Genomic DNA, 18,748 nt, shown 5'->3' with positions numbered 1-18,748 from the left:
CAAATTGTCAATAAATATATAAAAGGTGCTCGGGGGAAATGAGAATTCAAACCATAACAAGATTCTAGTACACACCCACCAAAATGGCTAAAATTAAATTAACACACAAGATCAAACATAGGTGGATGTGAATTAAACTGGAGTGCTTACATACTGCTGGTAGGAGTGTAAGTTGGTACAATCATTTTCAAAAACTGCTTGGCAGCATCTAAAACTAAACATATGCTGATCATATGACCCAGAAATTCCACTTTTAGATGTATACCAAAGACATGTGTGCTGATGTCCAGCAAAAGATTTGTACAAGAACGTTCATAAAGCTGAAAATGATCTAACTATCCTCAACAGTAAAAGGGATAAATAAATAATAAACTATGGTATATTCATATAATGGAATATTGTCTAGCAAACAAACAAATATACAGACAAACCTATAGATAACATGGAAAACATGAATTAATCTCACGGACAAAATTTTGGAGGGAGTACACATTGTATGGTCCTATTTATACAAAGTTTCAAAGAGCAGGGAAAATTAATCTATGATTATAGAAATTAGAGTAGTTATTACCCTTGAATATAACCACTGGGAGAGGGCATAGGGATCTTCTGAAATGTTATAAATGTTTCATATCTTGATCTTTGTGATATATTAAGCTATATACTTGAGAATTGTATACTTTACTATCTGTAGGTAATTTCAATTAAAAATATATAGACATATATGTGAATGTATATATCTACACATGTATCTGTGTGTGCATAAATATGTATGTATGTATATTATATAAGTATACACACACATACAATTTGCAGTAAGTTTTGTGCAGGAAACAAAATGAGCCAGTAATAGAGAATAATGTGAGGAGCAATAGCTCCTTTAAAAGGGTGGCCAAAAAGACCTTCCCAAGGAGGTGGCTTTAATTTGAGACCTAAATCTTGAAGTATCTTCCAGAGCCTGGAATCAGGCAAAAGGCACCACAGGTACAAAGGCACCGAGGCAGCTAAGAGCCAGGAATGGCAGAGGCCCTGATGGGAGGCCAGTGGGGCTGGGGTGTGCCCCATAACACATGCAGTTGGAGTCACAGTTAGGGGTCAGGTCATGCTGGATTTTGAGGCCATGGTAAGGCGTTCAGACTTGTTTAAAGAGCCATGAAGAACAATTGAAGAGTTCTAAGCAGGGGAGAAACAGGATTTAATTTTTGTTTTTTAAAAATCATTCTGGCTTAAAGATTGGAAGAAGGCATGGGAAGAAGCAAGGTGATTGATTAGAAGGTAATTGCTATTGTTTCTAGGCCATAGAACAGCTATGTCCTACTACTGGGTAGGGGTATAATTTACATGGAATACAATGGGAATGAGGCTATTAGGAACTGAGCAAGGCTTGGCCTTGTCAAGCAATCACTGTTGGCAATTCAGAAGGAGCAAAGTGGACAGACGCCAATCATGTTTTGGAAGTAGATTTGATGGAACTTGCTGATTCTCTGAATATGGGAGGTGAGGGAGGCAGCCTTCTAAAATGGCTCCCAATAATCCTGGCCTCCTGGTATTCAAGCCTTTGTGTAATCCTCTCCCCTTGAGTGTGGACTAGATTTAATGACGTGCTTCTAACAAGTAGAATGTGGGAAAGTGAGAGGACGTCACTTCTGAAATTAGGTTATAAAAGACTGCGACTTCCATATTGCTGCATTTTCTCTCTGGCTCTTCTTATGTGCATATCCTGATAGACAGGGCAAGGAAGGGAGGGCTGCCTCTGGCCAAAAGACAGCAAGGAATAGAAATCCTCAGTCCAATGATCTGAAAGATACTGGGTCCTTCCAACGACCGTGTGAGTGAGCCTTGAAGTGGATCCTTCCCCAGCTGAGCCTTCAGATGAGGCCACAGCCCTGGGCCAACACTTCCATTGCAGTCTTGTGAGAGCCTGTGAAGCAGAGAACCCTGTTAAGATTTGCCAGATTCTTGACTCACAGAGACGACGGGATTGTATGTGTATTATCCTAAGCCACTAAATTTTGGGGGTAGCTTGTTATGCAACAATAAATACCTAATACAGGAGGTGATGGAAACAGAGAAACCAAGGATAATTCCCAGCTAATTTCTAGCTTGTGCAACTGAGTAGAGTGCCAAAATTCCAGGGGAAAAAAATAGAGTTCCAGGGGAAGCCAATTAAATAGGCATTTTGTGTATTAGACATCAAAGGGAGAAATATTGGTGAGCCATAGATATGGGATCGGGAATCCCTTTTCCATGACATTAGAGGTTGTACTTTTCTACCAGAGCAGAAAAATCCAAACCTTGGGTTTGGACTCGGGGGAAGGAAATAAATTAGGCCTTCCTTTTGCTTCAGCAGGGTTTAAGAAAACGAAGTCTTCTGTTTGGCGGAGCCCAGCCGTCCCAAGTTCTACTTTGGTGTTTGAGACCAAGCCTCCAGCTAACAATCAAGTGTCACTTTGCCTTATTTTATCCTTGTTGTGTATGTCTCCTCGAGAAAGAGGGGAGATGACAAGACAGAGTTTGGGAATTCTTGCTTCACTGGGTCACACACTGACATAACAGTGGCCATTTTTAAACCTGAAAGGCCTAGACACCAGGCCTTAGCCTAGCCCAATGTTTCTCATTAGGGCCCCCACATGGGCAATTGCCCCAGGTCAATTCTTTGTCATGCTGGAGTGTCCTGAGCAATGTGGAAGTTTTAGCACAGGCCAGCAGAACCTGCCAGTCATTTGACAGACAACCCAAAACATCCTTCCCACAATTCCAGATGCTTCCTAGTGGGATGGTACCCTACCTTTGTTGAGAAGCAATGGGTTGTTCCTTCCTGCTCATCTGCAACATCTGTCACCCACACTTTGACCTTTCACCCTGCCATTTTCTAGGTACCTGCTGGCCAAGAGATTCTGGGTGTTAAAATATTCTCATTCCTAGAACTTTAAATACACTGAGTTCTCAAAGAATTAAAATATAACACTAATATGAGAATGACTCAGAATATGATTGAATTTTAGATGATTTGCAAGGTAACATGGAATCTTGTAGAAACTCAGAGACACTGTTACAAATTGTGTTCATTGTTCTCCAGCCATATAGAAAAGAGGGTTAATAGAATGCTGGCTGTCCCTTCATGGTGAATAATAAGAGGATGTGCCCTAATGCTTCAGGTTCCTGACTGGGGATGCCATGGAAGAACATTTGGGAAATTCTGGAACCTTGATCCGGTGATTGCGGCTGTTAAAGTCTCAGAAGAATCCACTCCTACACTGGGTTGTGAAGTTATTACTCTACCTCAAATCTATGTCAGAAAGAAAGTAACATTTGCATTTATGTATATATGATAAACTACATTTTATTGCACTAATCACAGAGATTTTATTGGGTACCTATTGCAAGCCAGGCACTGTACTAGTCTCTTTGAATGCTTTATTTAATTTAATGCCCACAAAATGCCTCTGTGGAAAGCAGTATTATCATTCCCATTTTGCACGTTAGGAAATGAAGGCTCAAGAAAGTTGTGCAACTTGCTCAGGGTCACCATGCCAGTAAGCAGCAGAATCAGATTTCAAACTCAGACTCTAAGATTTATTCTTTAATTTCTTTAGACTACATGGATCTGGAGTGATTTTATCCAACAGATATCCACCAAGTGCCGGGCTCCGCGCTGGGTAAAGAGGACAGAGATGTCCCCGCCTGATCGGATGCATGCATAGGTGCGTGAGTGGGTGGACAGACGGATAAAAATAAATGAGGGGGGAAAAGCATGGAATAATGAGGAAATCAGATGAAGAGCGGATGGAGTGGGAGGGTAAGTGAATGAGTGAGGGAATGAGGAAGTAAATGGGGGAACGGAGTGGACTGGGAGGGAGGGAATGAATGAATGAGGAAGGGAGAGGTTCTGAGGGTGCGCTACCTGAAGCCCAGGCGCCTGGAGGCTGGTGGGTGGGCGGACGAGCCGCTACTCCACACAGTACGGTAGGCGCGGGCTGCTCCTCCTCAAGCCCCGCTCGCGCCTCCTCCCCTCGCTCTTCCTCCTCCTCCGTCGCCCGCCCGCCGGCCGCCCCGAGCCCAGTCCCTGGCGGGCGGGCGACGGAGGAGGTGGCCGCCGCGCGCTGCTGCGCTCGCCCCGCCGCCGCCGCCCGGCGTGCCGCGATGCGCAGAGGGGCCGCTCCGCCCGGGGGCCGCCGCCGCCGCGCCGCACCATGAAGCTCCGCAGCAAGGCGGCGGCGCTGCTCCTGCTCGCGCTGGCCGCGCTGCTGCTCACGCTGCTGTCCCTGCGCGCCGGCCGCGCCGAGCCCCCCGCGCCGCCCGCGCGCCCCGCGGCCGCCCCGCAGCGCCGCCCCGCGCCGGCCCCCGAGCGCCTCCCGGGCGCGGGCGCCCTCCCCAGGGCCGGCCAGGGCGCTCGGAGGCGCCGGCCCCCGCGTTCGCGCCCCCGAGCCGGCCGCCGGGGCGCGGCGAGCATGGAGAAGTTGGCGAGGTGAGTCGTGGCAGCCCCAGAATCCCGTCTGGGGACCGGTGTCTCACTCCCTCCATCCGTGCCAAGTCCAAGGGAGGCTTTGGTCCAGAGGGGCAGACTCCAAGTTCACCCACGGGCTGCCCACTTCTGTTTCTTACCTCTCGAGACACGAAGAAGCACCTTCGTGACGTCCTTACGGCGCAGCGCTGATAATCGCGTACAGTTGTGGAAGAGAAGTGTCAGGGAAAGTGGTTTGTATGTTACGCTTTTTAACTGTCAAGGCAAGGCGTATTTTTGCAATCTTGCAAACGTGCGCCCCTTGTTTAATTTTTCAAAAGCCATCACGATTCAAGAATGCTTTATCTAATTCTCATGTTTCACTGGAGTATTTTTACCAAAAACTTAGATCTGATTGAGTTGAAGTTAGCTGTTTACCAAAGACAGGCTGCTTCTCATTGAACCTCGGATCGCCCTACGCTTAGAACAGAAGAGGCACTCGACCTAAGTTCACTAAAAATAAGTTTTCTGCTTGGAAGGAGTGATGCGTGGCACGGGAAAGACAGAATGGGGGTTTCCCTGTTCCCCGTTCCTCATTGTGTTTCAGACTCTACTCTGAGAGTCCTACAAGGAAAACATCTTAACCTTCGACATTATGTTTGGTTTTCTCTCCACAAAGCTGAACACGCCGCAGCTTTTCATCAGAGCGTCGTATCTTTGTCCTTGGGGTTGCAGGAACGCCTGCAGGTTAGGGATTTGCCTTCATTTCCTTTGTTGTGGAGAGTTTTTTTTAACAATCCCCCTTTCTTGTAGCGGCTCCGTTTCCTCTACCCTTTCGAAGCTGTCGGTGTTTCTAACTGCCGTTGCAACGTCTGTGTTTGCTGGGCTCCTTAATTACTTGAAATGAGTTGAAGAATTCTTTTTGACCATAATGGCTTAATCTGTTTGGGCGCTTTTACTGTAACTAAGAGAAAAGGCATGAAACCTCAAGAAGTAGCTGTGTCAGCTTTTGTTTCTCTTCTGCCTCATAATAAATGTACAGATGGGTACTGACAAGTTTTAGGGGGAAAACCCCCAATGATCTATAGCATCGGTTTTAAGTGTTTAGAACCATTTACAATCCCTCATGAATGTGTACACTCTTTAAAATAAGCATATTTCTGTTAGAAACTTAACAGGATCTTCCCCTCTTATATACTGAGATTTTTTATAATGGATTATATTACAGTTCAACTACAAGTGTACTACGATTTGTAAGTTGACGGGACAACTTGTAGGGTGATAACTGACACCATGTAACATAGCTGACCTTTTGCCAGCCGCAGTGCTAACAGCAGTACGTAAAAATAGTCACTGTTAACACGTACTTTCTGTATATTAACTACATCATCCACTCCATACCCCTTGATAGTGGGTCTCAAAGTGTGGTCTTTGAACTGGCAGCACCAGCATCCCCTGGGGCTTTGTTAGAAATGCAGATTCTCAGGCCCCACCCCCGCCTCACTAAATCAGAAACCCTGGGGGTGAGGTCAGTAATCTGTTTTTAACAAGCCCTCCCATTGTTTCTAATACAAAGTGTGAGAGCCTGCTCTGTGAAGCAGGTACTAATGTTATCCCCATTTTGCAGATGGAGAAAGTGAGGCACAAGATGTAGCGATTTGTCCAAGGTTCATAGATAACACGTGGTAGTTAGGGATAAAGATCCAGGCAGTCTTGAGGGCCTAGGGAGAGCACTTACCTTCTGTGCTGATGTCCTACCTGCATTGCACGTCTTGCCTGCAGTTCGTTATCTTCCTGAGAATTTTTCTAAAGAAACATCATAGGTTTTTGCGACTGTCTGATTCTTCAAGGTGTTGGGAACGTGGGGACAGCATCTTCTTGTCTCTATCTAAACAAATTGGCTCTGACCAGGAAGAGATCGTGAACAGAATCCAAATGGATCTTTTAGGGAAGGGCTATTTCCTTGAGCAACAGTACGTCTTGAAGCCATTTTTCTTTTGAACATATCCGTTCGATTATCATGGAAATCATGGCCAACACTATAGGAATAAAGAACAAATTTGCAAATTCAGGAAAAACAAAAAAAGCCACAGGAAGTCTCGAGCTGGAATGCATAAACATGAAAATCTAGCGTCCTCTGGAGAAGTTGACATTTTCTGGGACTTATTAATGTTTCTTTTACTACCTGGACAGAATGGCGACGGAAGCTTCTGAAGCGGTAAGGGAGCAGGAGGAAAGATCTTTGCATGGACTCCTTTATTGCTCCCCTAATCCCGCCTGGGTTAAATTTTTGTGGTTTAGGAGGAATTTCATTTTAGGGAGGGAAAAGAAAGCCTCGTGTTTTCAGAAAAACGAGTGCTTTAATCTCTTTTACGTGGCCAGAATCCAGAGGAGATGAAGGCTCCGTGATCTCATTTCTCGGGCCTGGGGAGTAGTCAGCAGAAAGCATGGAGTTGGATGTGACACAGTCCACCACCTGCTGACCATCCGTGGACCGGGCTGCCTTGCCTCCCCCGGGGGTACTGCTGTAAGTGAAGTTCTGCCACGTCAGCGCAGGAAACATAGCGCTCTCCTTCCACATCTTGTTTTCATTTCAGAGAAGTTTCCAGGGCCTTGCCTAGTTAGCAGGCAGACCCTACAATTTTATAACTAGTCATTTGTATGCAATCTGTCCTGCGGTGGCCGGCCCCCTCTATAAATACAAAGCTGGGAGGTAAGGTCAGCTTTCAGGTCAAGGGTGGGATCTGAAAACGGACACCACACTGTAAGTAGGAGTTCCAGCGCACAAGAGAAATGAAATCTTCCTTCTATTTTGGTTTATTGGTGACTTATACCTGGCTGACTTCCAAAAAGAATTTGAGATGACTTACAGTAAAAAACACGTATACAATAAGGCCATTGAAATAGTTATAAAAAAAATGAAAAGTCATAAAGAGGAGGGGGAAATAAGTACTGTTAGTCAAAAACTGAGGCCACTATTGTTATGAGGATTGAGTGTTAAATTTAGCTCTAAGCTTCCTGGCAGCCATGTCAAAAAGGGAACCATGATGGGCTGCCTCATTGTCACTGAATGATAAGAGGAAAAGTTTATCGAGATGATTTGTTTTTCATGGAACTGAATTCTAAAAGGAGAATTTTACTTGGGAATAAACTTTATCGAGATGATTTGTTTTTCATGGAACTGGATTCTAAAAGGAGCATTTTACTTGGGAATAAACTTTAGACTTTAAAAGACTGTCTTTCCAGCTTGCTTCTGAAAACTCCTCCTTGAGCCTACATATGGAAAAGGAAGTTTAATATAACTGCCAATCGGTGCAATATAAAAAAGAATTTGGCATCTGGAGTCCAGAGAATTGGGTTCTAGTCCGGAGCCATTTCACCTTAATTTCCTCATCTGTAAAATGAGCAAATCAATCCAAAAGCTTTCTAAGATCTCTTCCAGCTCTGAAATTTGATGATCCGGTGATGAGATCATCAAGTTTAGCTGCAAAATCCTAACAATAGCTGGTGCTGAGCCCTTTGTGCCGTCTCTTGCAAAATCACTGTTTCTCATTTATTGGCTCTAGCCTAGAACTCTTTCTCATTACTCAACCTCAACCCTTTCCTGAACTTTATTCTTTTTCTCATGTGTTGGCCTGAATATTGCTGTTTTCTCTTAAAACATGGTTTCCAAGGGAGACTGAGGCTAGCTCTGGGTTCTGTGGGGCTTCTCTGCCATTGTGTTCCACAGTCGTTCAGCACATGTTTATTGCACATATATTCCAGGCCAGGCACTTTCTCTGCAGTGCTGAATGGAGTTCCTGCCCTCCCAGAATTTTGGAGGGGGAAGTGGAGGCAGTACAGAAACATGTTACACTTGGCAGCCTTCCCAGGGACCCCAAGGAGAAGAAATGTGCCTACTTCTGCCTCAAGAGACACCATTTCCTGCAGTTCCCTTTAGTCTCTGAGATAAGTCTTCTCAGAGGGTTCCAGCCTGGATAAAGTTCTCACTACAGAGGGATGATGTTATGTAGCAAAATGCCAAATCTATAGCCCTCCTATAATTAGCTGGTGGCCTCAGAGCACATTAAAGGTCTCTAGGTCTTGGGTACCATCTATGATATTGTGTCCTGCGAGTCTTGATTCTATTCACACTAATTTTTGTTGATTGGTCCGTGAGTCCCTCTTTTCCCCTCTGCACATACTTGATCAGTAAGCCCTATTGGTTCTATGTCAGAATATATGCCCACTCCCACCATTTCTGCCACTTCCATGGTTACCACTGAGCTCCTAAACACCGTGTTTTTACCACTGCAGTAGCCTACTCTCTGGTTTGCATGTTTCCACTCTAGCGCCCCCTACAGTCAGTTTTCCACACAGCTGCTGGAATAATCTTTATGTAGACTACATCTGGTCCCTTTGCTGGGTAAAGCCCTACAGTGACAGACTTCCCATCCCACTGAGAATAAAATTCAGTTTCTTAGTGTGGCCTTCAAGCCCTTGCCTGATCTCAACCCTGTTTAGCTCCCCGACCTCATCACCTGCCACTCCCACTTCACTCACTCGGCTTCAGCCACACTGGCCTTCAAATACACTGAGCTCATCCCTACCTCGGCACTTTTCACTTGTTCCCTGTGCTGGAATGTTCTTTGCTCCCATCCTTGCATGGCTAGCTCCCTCACTTCTTTCCGGTCTATGCTTATAGGTTTTCTCCTCAGAGGGGTCTTCCCAGCTGCCCTAGAAAAACAGAACCCTCCTCGTCATTCTCTACCCTCTTATCCTGTTTATTTATTTTAATAGCACTCATCATTATATGAACATTATATTTTCTTTGCTTCCCTTCCCTCATGTACACTTCATGTCCTAATCATTGTATTGCTGGCACCTGGAACAGGATGATCTCATAGTAGGTATTCAATAAATATTTGTCACATGAACTAATGAGTGAATGCAGCACCCACCTCGTGCCAGCACTATGCTAAGACTTATATTATTAAATTCCATATAACTTAATAGTATTCAAAACAATCCTCATACCCTTTAGGAGAATAGTAAGGATCTTTAATAGTGACATCTTTAAAAGAGAGTGAATTTTTTAAACTTTTTAATAGATTTTAATTTTTAGAGCAGTTTGAGATTTATAGATAAATTGAGCCAGTAGTACAGAGAGTTTCCCTATACCCTGTACCCAATTTCCTCTATTATTAAAATCATACTCTGGTATGATAATATGTTACAATTAATGAACTTACATGTTATTACTAATGTTTAGTTTATTTAGGTTTCCTTCGTTTTAACCTAATGTCCTTTTTCTGTTCCGGGGTCCCATCCAGGACACCATGTTACATTCAGTTGTCAAGTCTCCTTAGGCTCCTCTTGACTGTGGCAGTTTCTCAAACTTTGCTTGTTTTTGATGACCGTGAGAGTTTTGAAGAGCACTGGTCAGATATTTTGTAGGATGCCCCCCCGTTGGAATGTGTTTGATATTTTACTCACAATGGTACTGGGGTTATGGATTACTGGAGGAAAACCGTGGAGGTAAACGCCAGTTTCATCACATCATAGCAAGTGTCTGTACTATCAACATGAGATGTGACAGCTAATATTGGCCTTCGTCACCTGGCTGAGGTAGTGTTGGTCAGGCTTCTCCACTGTAAACTTACTCTTTTTCCGCCTCTCCATACTATAAATGTTAGAGGGAAGTCACTGTGCACAGCCCACAGGGTGGAGTAGGTATATAGATTATTTGGAATTCTTCTGCATGGGAGATTTGCGTCTTCTCCATTTATTAATTTATTCAGTCATTATTTCAGTACAGACCCATATATACTTACTTTATACTTTGAGTTACAATCCAATATGACTTTATTTTGTCGCTGAAATTCTTTCAGTTTTGGTCATTGGGAGTTCTTTCAGTTGGCTTCTGTGCTCCTTTGACATACCCCCGTTAATGTGTTTTTATATTTTGTTTTCATTTTTGGTTTTTTTGAGCGCTTCCTTACTCTCTGGCACTACAGGATGCTCCAGGCTTGTCTTGTATATTTCCTGCTCCAGTCCTAGAATCAGCCATTTCTGTAAGGAGCCCTGATTCCTCTTATTGGAAAATGGTATTAGAAATCAAGATTTGGGCACTAGGCATGCTCATTGATACTGGGGTATCATTTCTTTTAGCCCTTAAATCTGACAGAGCAAAACGTATATGTGCGTATACTAACCTGTGTATGTACATATAATCTATAAATATTTCCATATGTGACCATCTCTAGCTATGTTAATATCAGTATAAACATGAGTTTATACTGATATCTCCAACTCTAATCCACTACCACATGGATCACTCTATCTTCTTTCCCTTGCTTATCTGGGAGAGGGAATGTTTTTATTTCCCAGAAGCCTCAGCAAAAGTTTTCTCCCATCTCATTGACTTTTGCTGGTTTAAATGCCTAGACTATGGAGGAGGGAGCAGCCAACCCTGGTGGTCTAGTGGTTAAGATTCAGCATCCTCACCCACCATGGCCCAGGTTCATTTCCTGGTTGGGGAACCACACCGCCCATCTGTTGTTATCATACTGTGGAGGCTGCATGTTGCTGTGATGCTGAAAGCTATGCCACTGGTATTTCAAATACCAGCTGGGTCACCCATGGTGGACAGGTTTCAGGAGAGCTTCCAGACTAAGGCAGACTAGGAAGAAGGACCTAACCACCCAGTTCTGAAAACATTGGCCATGAAAACTCTGTGAATACAGCAGAACATTGTCTGATGTAGTGCCAGAAAGCGAACAAATGGCACAAAAAGACCAGGCAGAGTTCTACTCTGCTGTCCACGGGGTTGCTAGGAGTTGGAATCAACTTGATGGCACTAACAACAAAAATGGAGGAGGGAGTGGGCACTTGAGTTAGGGATGAGGCCAAGACCACCCAAAGCACCATGGGGAGGGTGATGTGGTAGGTGTTATGTTGGCTCCTGACCTCTATTCCCCCACCACACCCCCAATTTGTGAGTGGACTGCACCTCTAGGAGATGGTCTCAGCCAGCCATGACAATCTCATCCCTTTCATAGTGTAACCTTTGTGCATCCGGGACTAAAACATTCAATACATTCATTTCTCTGGCAACAGTGATTGGTCCACAGGTATTACATGACCCAAGCTGGCCCAGTTAGCTAGAAAGGAAGGACTTATTTTACATTATTGGACAAAAGCCTCCGTCTTCTGGACATGAACAAGGAAATAAATAGTCCCAGTTACCACCATGAGCCTTAGAGAACCAGCTTTGAGATGAACCCACCTCTATGGGCAGTAGAGAAAGAAGGAGAATATGGGTTCTTGAGGACGGTACTGAGCCCCAGAATCAACATATACTGAGGCCTGCCCTATCTTGGGCCCTCTTGTTACATGCGTTGGAGTTGAAGTTTTTGTTATTTGCACCCCAAATCACCTTAACTGGACCAGATGGTTCTTTAAATCAAAACTCCAGTGCTATTGAGGGAGAGAAAGGAACGGTTGCAGGGTGCACATAAGAAACGAATGTCCATCACACCCTGGAGCAGCTGTTTTGTGCACTTGACCTTGTCCCAGGTGGCGGGTGACTCAGGGGTAGGTTCCTGGGCCAAATTAGAACCTTTCTTGGGGATTTTATAAATTGCCATCAGAGACAGTACAAGGGCAAACTCTTTTGAGTGGCTGAAGCTATAAGATATGAGACTCAGGAACTGGCAGCCGTGTTTCTGCCATGTGGAGAAAGCTGGTCCTCATCAAGAGTACAAGAGCCCAAGATGATAACAAGAGATGAGAAGCCGTGCAGAGCAATGTAGAGTGACTGGGCTGGGGAGTGGGTCTTAACATTGTCCTCAAGGCTAGCTTCCGTCCTTTGCTGGCTGTGCTGTTCCGTCCCTTTCCTAGATTCCATAAATTGAGTTTCTGTCACTCACCACCAGAGTCCCAATTAATTTAAATATGTAGCACCTGCTTTTAGTGTCTTTGCTAAGTTCAGTAAATAGGGGCCATATGGACACTTAATGCCCCTACCACCTCACAGGTGAGATCCTTTGGAAGAATATTTGAAAGCAGATTTGTTTTCCTTGGGACTGCTGCTCTTCATCTTATAATTTCACTGTAAGAAAAATGAGACAAAATTTTATGTTATATATATATATTTTACCACCTTTTAAAAAATATGTATATATATATATATATATATATATTTTTTTTTTAATGAGAAAGATTGGCCCTGAGCTAACATCTGTTGCCAGTCTTCCTCTATTTTGTATGTGGGATGCCACCACAGCATGGCTTGGAGCAGTGTGTAGGTCCACACCTGGGATCCGAACCTGTGAACCCCAGGCCACTTTTAAGTGGAGCAAACAAACTTAATTACTGTGCCACCAGGCATGCCCCTAAAATATTTTTTTTAAAAAGAAAATAAGAGGGGCCAGCCCGGTGGCTCAGCAGTTAAGTGCACACATTCTGCTTCTCGGTGGCCCAGGGTTTGCTGGTTCGGATCCCAGGTGCAGACATGGCACTGCTTAACAAAAGCCATGCTGTGGTAGGTGTCCCACGTATAAAGCAGAGGAAGATAGGCATGGATGTTAGCTCAGGGCCAGTCTTCCTCAACAAAAAGAGGAGGATTGGCAGTAGTTAGCTCAGGGCTAATCTTCCTCAAAAAATAAATACATAAATACATAAATAAATAAGAAAATAAGAGACTTTGGTGCAGATGGAATTCATTTTACATTTCTCTCCAAATCTTCTCCAGCACTTGATTTATTTCAGATTATAAAATTCTGAAAACTGCCCCTGGGAAGAAGAGTTTCTTGACTTGTGCCTTTATTGGGTGTCCGTGATTTTGGGCTAGCAGAGTGACTTGGATATATTTGAAGGTGATGTTTTGGTGCCTGCTCATGGCCCCCTTCCCTCAACCTCTTTTAGCAACACAAAAGACTAATCTTCTAGTAAAAATTCATCATGGTACAATTTAGAATCTGAGCTTTACATAAGTAAGAGACAATAGAGAACTCATAACCTAAAAAAATATGATTCCCTTTTATGGGAGAGAAAACTGAGCTCCAAAGAGCTAAAATAATACATTAATCCCCCTTATCTGCAGGGGATGCCTTCCAAGACCCCCAGTGGATGCCTGAAACCACGGGTAGTACCGAACCCTATATAGACTGTGTTTTTTTCATATACATACATACCTCTGATAAAATTTAATTGATAACTTAGGCACAGTAAGAGATTGATGACCATAACTAATAGTAAAATAGAGTAATTTAATAATATACTATAATAAAAGTTATGTGAATGTGGTCCCTCTCTCTCAAAATATCTAACTGTACCGTACTCACTCTTCTTCTTGTGATGATGTGAGATGATGCGGTGCCTACATGATGAGATGAAGTGAGATGAATGATGTAGGCATTGTGATTGTAGTGCTACTGTTGACCTTCTGACGATGTGTCAGATGGAGGATCATTGAGCCATGATGATGTCAATGGTTGGATGTCAGGCACAGACAATGTCTGTGGTCTGACACCGCAGAAAGGGAAACCGCGGATAAGGGGGGACTACTGTTGTAAGGCGCATAAAGCACCTAGCCCAGGGCTAGCTCATGGCGGTCATTCAACAACTGATTCGCTGTTCTGCATACTTTTTTTTTTTTTTTTAAAGATTGGCACCTGAGCTAACAACTGTTGCCAATCTTTTTTTTTTTCTGCTTTTTTCTCCCCAGATCCCCCCAGTATATAGTTGTATATTCTAGTTGTGAGTCCTTCTAGTTGTGGCATGTGGGACGCCGCCTCACCGTGAGCTGATGAGTGGTGCCATGTCCGTGCCCAGGATCTGAACTGGCGAAACCCTGGGCCACCAAAGTGGAGTGCGCGAACTTAACTGCTTGGCCACGGGGCCGGCCCCTGTTCTGCATACTCTTATTGTCCATTGTTGCTTTATTAATTAGGGACTGAGTTATAACTAGACCCAGCTAACTAGCTGTGTGGCTTTGAATAAGTCAGGCCTCCTCAGCAGATCTTGGCTTTCTGGTAAGTTCAGCGATGAAGTGAAATAACGCAGGTAAAATGCTGGCACGGTATGTGCCACACAAGAAACTCTCAGCAAATGTTAGCCCGGGTGAAGATGCCGATTCAGGCAGGCTTCTCTTGGGTTGTGACTCAAGGAAATTGAGACTCAGTTTCCATACACAATAAACGATACCCCGTACCCCCCCCCCCCCCCCCCGAGTCTCCTGGTCCTTGGTAAAAGGTGAAGGAGTAGATGAGCGGACCTCTCCCCTGCCTCTTGTCGAGTTGGGCTATTGTTCTGGAGGGATTCCGACCTGGAATTCTGGCTATCGATAGTTTTGATCTCTACTCAAGGGTGGAGAGCTGTTGTTTCCCAGCTTAGAAAAGCAGTTGAGTGAAGAGGTCACAGGAATTAGCAGATATTCTCAAGGAACCGAAATGCAGAATTTTGTCTGCAGACACTGCTCTTCAAAGGCCTACATTTCTGGTCGGGCTGAGCCCTTGCTCTGCATTTTCCTCCTCCCAGTTTTGTGAGAATTACAAAGACCCCAGTTGTCTGACCACTCGCCCCCCAAAAACAAGCCTTAGAGTTCAAGTATCAGATTTTATCCCTCAGGGGGAATGAGTTAATGGAAACTGGTGTTAATGTCTGAAAAGTTTAAAAAGTGTACAAAAACTTCAAAGCTGGTTTACAATAAGATAAAATATTGACATTTAAAATAACAAGATTTTTGCTGCTTTCCCTAGCCTGTTTTTGGCATGGATATAAAATATTTACAGAAAAATGAAGGCTTCTGATGCCTTGCAAGTTAATATTTAATAATAATGATGATGGTAACAGCTAATATTTAATGACAGCTTGAACTATGCCAGGTACTGTGTGCAGCCCTTCACCATGTTAATTCCTTTAGTCTTCAGAACCTAAGAGTTAGGTGCTATTATGGGATAGGTCAGAACTCCTTCAGTTGCCAGTGGTGGAATCCTAGCTCATCAGCTTATATCGCTTAATCAGCAAAGGGGATTTACTGGCTCATAAAACTGTAAAGTGCAAAAGAGATCAAGCTGCAGTCACAGGTGTATCCAGGATCTCTAACCATCTTGCCTTCATCTTTTAGCTCTGTTTCTGTCTGTGGGGGCCACACTCTCAGGGACGTTTCTCCATGTGATGCTTCCAGTGGGTCTGGGCTTGTGTCCTCCTCCTTTAGTGACCCTGAAGGGAAAAACTTCAGCCAGCAAGGGTCCCAGAGCTGCGTTGATTGACCTGACATGGATCACGTGCACATCCAATCACTGATGACCACCCCTGGGGGGAGGAAAAGTCAGGCCCTTACAGACTGAGAATGGAAGAGGAGTGGTTTCTCCAAAAGAAAACTGGGTCCTCTTACCAGAAACTCCTGGCAGTGGATGCTAGTAAGAAACCAAAAGCAGATGTCCACTGTAATCAATATGCCCATTTTACAGATGGGGAAACTGAGGGTTAGAGGTGGTTAAAGCATTTTCCAAAATGGAACAGCCAAGTGGCAGACCTAGAATTTGAAGCCAGGTCCATGTACTTCTAGAGGCAAACTGCTTACTACTCCGCTGTACTTGAGAACAAATCTTGAAATTTGAACTATTTGATTGCTTTCTAGAATCCCTTTGAAGAAGACCCCTCTGACAAAAATCTCTTTGTAATTTGAAGATGGTTTATATTTGTAAGGGAAAAAATATTAAAATTATCCCATTTTTTAAAAATTTTTGTTCATTTATATTATATATTTATGTATGCACGTGCACATATATTGGGTGTAATTCTGGAAGACGGTATACCGAAGTATTAACACTGGTTACGGAATTGGAATTATGGGTGCCACCCTGTTGCTTGTCTGTATTTTAAATTTTTTCCATGATAAATATATGCATTACTTGTGTAACTTGTAAAACAAGTTAAGGTATATCAATTGTCATAAAAATTAAAAATCCCTTATTGGCCTAAGGCGTAGGAGGGTGGAAATTAGTTGGGGCGACCACCTTTCCTCCTTCTAGGTGGGTTAGTCCTTCACACTCTTTTTCAGGATGGGAGATGAAAGTGCCCATTCTCAGCATCTGTGCTCCTCATTCTTCTCCCTCGTTTGTCACCAGCCATTTATTTCAACCTAGCACTGCTGGTTCATATTTTAAAGTTTCAATAACACCTTAATTTGAGAAGAAGAGGGAGACGGAGAAATGGAATCTCCGGCATGTCAGGAACAATCATAAGGGAAAACATGAAAGGAGAATTAGTCTGGGCAGCATCGTCGAGTTGTGGAGGGAGAGTTGTAAACACAATTGTGTATAACCTCGGCTAAGGGAGAATGGATGGATTACGAAGGTAGAGTTGGTGACGGTTTGCTTGACCGTGGGAGTCACACCGGGGGAAGGCTGTGAGGGAGGGGCTGGATCCAGACCGTACTTGGATCCCTGAGCCAGGAGCCCTGAGTAGAGACAAAGGCTTCATCTGTCCAGAGGGGGCTCCTTTTCTAACTCACTTGTGTGTGGCCCCAAATATAACCTGATGATTAAAAGGCCCAGCTCTTGAGTCCAGCTCCCTGAGATTGAATCCTTGCTCTGCCATGTACTGATCATAAAGCATCCGTGTGTGTACAGTGATGGCTGAAGGCAGACACACACACATAGACACAGGCAAAATTACCAACTCCAGGCAATGAACACCTACTGTGCATTCGACCCAGACTTTATTTAGGAACACAGCCATGTTTCAAATATCATCCAAACTAAATACATGCTATTAATAATTGAATACATTTATCAAATAATTTTATTAAGCACCCCCCCATGGCAGTTTTCTGGCATTCTATTGACACTAGTCATCGAATACCATGACTTCAAGGCACATGTCAGCTTTTCTGTCTATCCTGGAAGAGTAATGATACTTGATTTAACTCCAAACCATGGGTCATTAAGAGTGATTTAACTGTTAGCACAGTCCTTAGCGTCATGTCTGGGTTTCTAAGTGAAGGCTCTACTCGCGGCTTCGAAGGGGAAATTTTTTGTCAAAAGATTCACGTGATCCCAAACCCGTGGTTTGCAGGGAACTTTCTTAGTGCCTCTTGCTGCCAGTGCTTAACGGGGATATAATTAGCCGTCACCAGACGCTCCTTCTCCGGGCTGCACCAAGGTGTTTCCACTTCCTCAACTGCCACCCTGGCCTCGTCTGCAGCCCTTCTCCATGTTCAAACGGCTACGGTTTCATCTTGTGAAAGATTCCACTGGGGAGGGGGATTCGGCTCATCTATTCTTGCCCTAAGAGGGGCGTATTCAACTTCTTAAAATTCATCTCCCATTTTCCCCCGAATATTTCTGTTTCTTTCTGTATTAAAACTAGTTACCAACAACACTGATTTAGGCTATATTTTAAAGAACTGCGATTTTCCGTCAAGCTTACCCTGCCTGCCTGTATCACAGCATCAGTCTGCCTGAGCTAATTTAGCTTGTCAGTTAAGGAGAAGCACTGATAAGAGAGGGAGCAGGAGACAGTGGAAAAGAGGGTCTGAGCAGACCAATTACTCGCTTTAATAATTCAGCGTGTTTTGCAGTAATAGGTTACAAAGTAAATAGCACTACACATAAATGTCGTATTTCATTATTTATACACTCCAGAAATTGATGTTTAATTAAGTCACATGCTTGGGACTTTTAAGCGATTAAGGGGAAGCCTTGTCTGGGGCAGCGGGGAGGTGGCGAGGCTGCTTCTGCCTCTGAGCCTTCTCTGGTGTTCTGAGTATCATTTTCCCTTGAGTACAAGGCAGGCTTGAGCCAGGACAATGGGGGGCAGCATTTTCCAAACGTCAGTCATTCTCACCCCAGTGTCAAAATTGTAATAATATGGCTACACTACCATTGCTAACTTTAAAAGAATTTTTAAAAATCTATCCTTGTTATAAACATAAGTGCATTTATTTAGTAACAGCTTTATTGCAATATAATTCAAATACCCTTTAAAGGAGTACAATGCGGTGGTTTTTAGTTTATTCACAGAGTTGTGCAGCCATCTCTGCTATCTGATTTCAGAACATTCCCATCACCCTAAAAAGAAACCCTGTACTCCTTAGGCAGTCGCTCGGCATTTGCCCCTTCTCCCAGCCCCTGGTAACCACTAATCTGTTTTATGTCTCCATGAATTTTCCCATGCTGGACTTTTCATATATATGGAATCAGGAAACATGTGGTCTTTTGCATTTTCCCCAGGCTCACAGGTCACTGATTTAGTGGTTCGTCCGTGTAGTAGGATGTATCAGGGCTTCCTTTTCTATGGTCAAATAATATTCCA

At 43.8% G+C, this 18,748-nt stretch overlaps 1 protein-coding gene across 1 annotated transcript in view; it reads left to right on the top strand.

Annotated features, from left to right (window-relative positions):
- Positions 1-4,038: 4,038 nt before the first annotated feature.
- Positions 4,039-18,748, top strand: part of GXYLT2 (glucoside xylosyltransferase 2) — an 84,471-nt gene continuing 69,761 nt past the window's right edge. The window contains exon 1 of the mRNA XM_044754885.2: positions 4,039-4,468. Coding sequence (XP_044610820.2) covers positions 4,194-4,468 — 275 coding nt within the window. The 5' untranslated portion in view covers positions 4,039-4,193. The remainder of the gene's footprint in view (positions 4,469-18,748) is intronic.

Source organism: Equus asinus, chromosome 21 (assembly GCF_041296235.1).
Source record: "Equus asinus isolate D_3611 breed Donkey chromosome 21, EquAss-T2T_v2, whole genome shotgun sequence".
Classification (NCBI taxonomy): Eukaryota; Metazoa; Chordata; class Mammalia; order Perissodactyla; family Equidae; genus Equus; species Equus asinus.
Note: the sequence above shows the minus strand (reverse complement) of the source record. Positions and strands in the feature narration are given on the sequence as shown.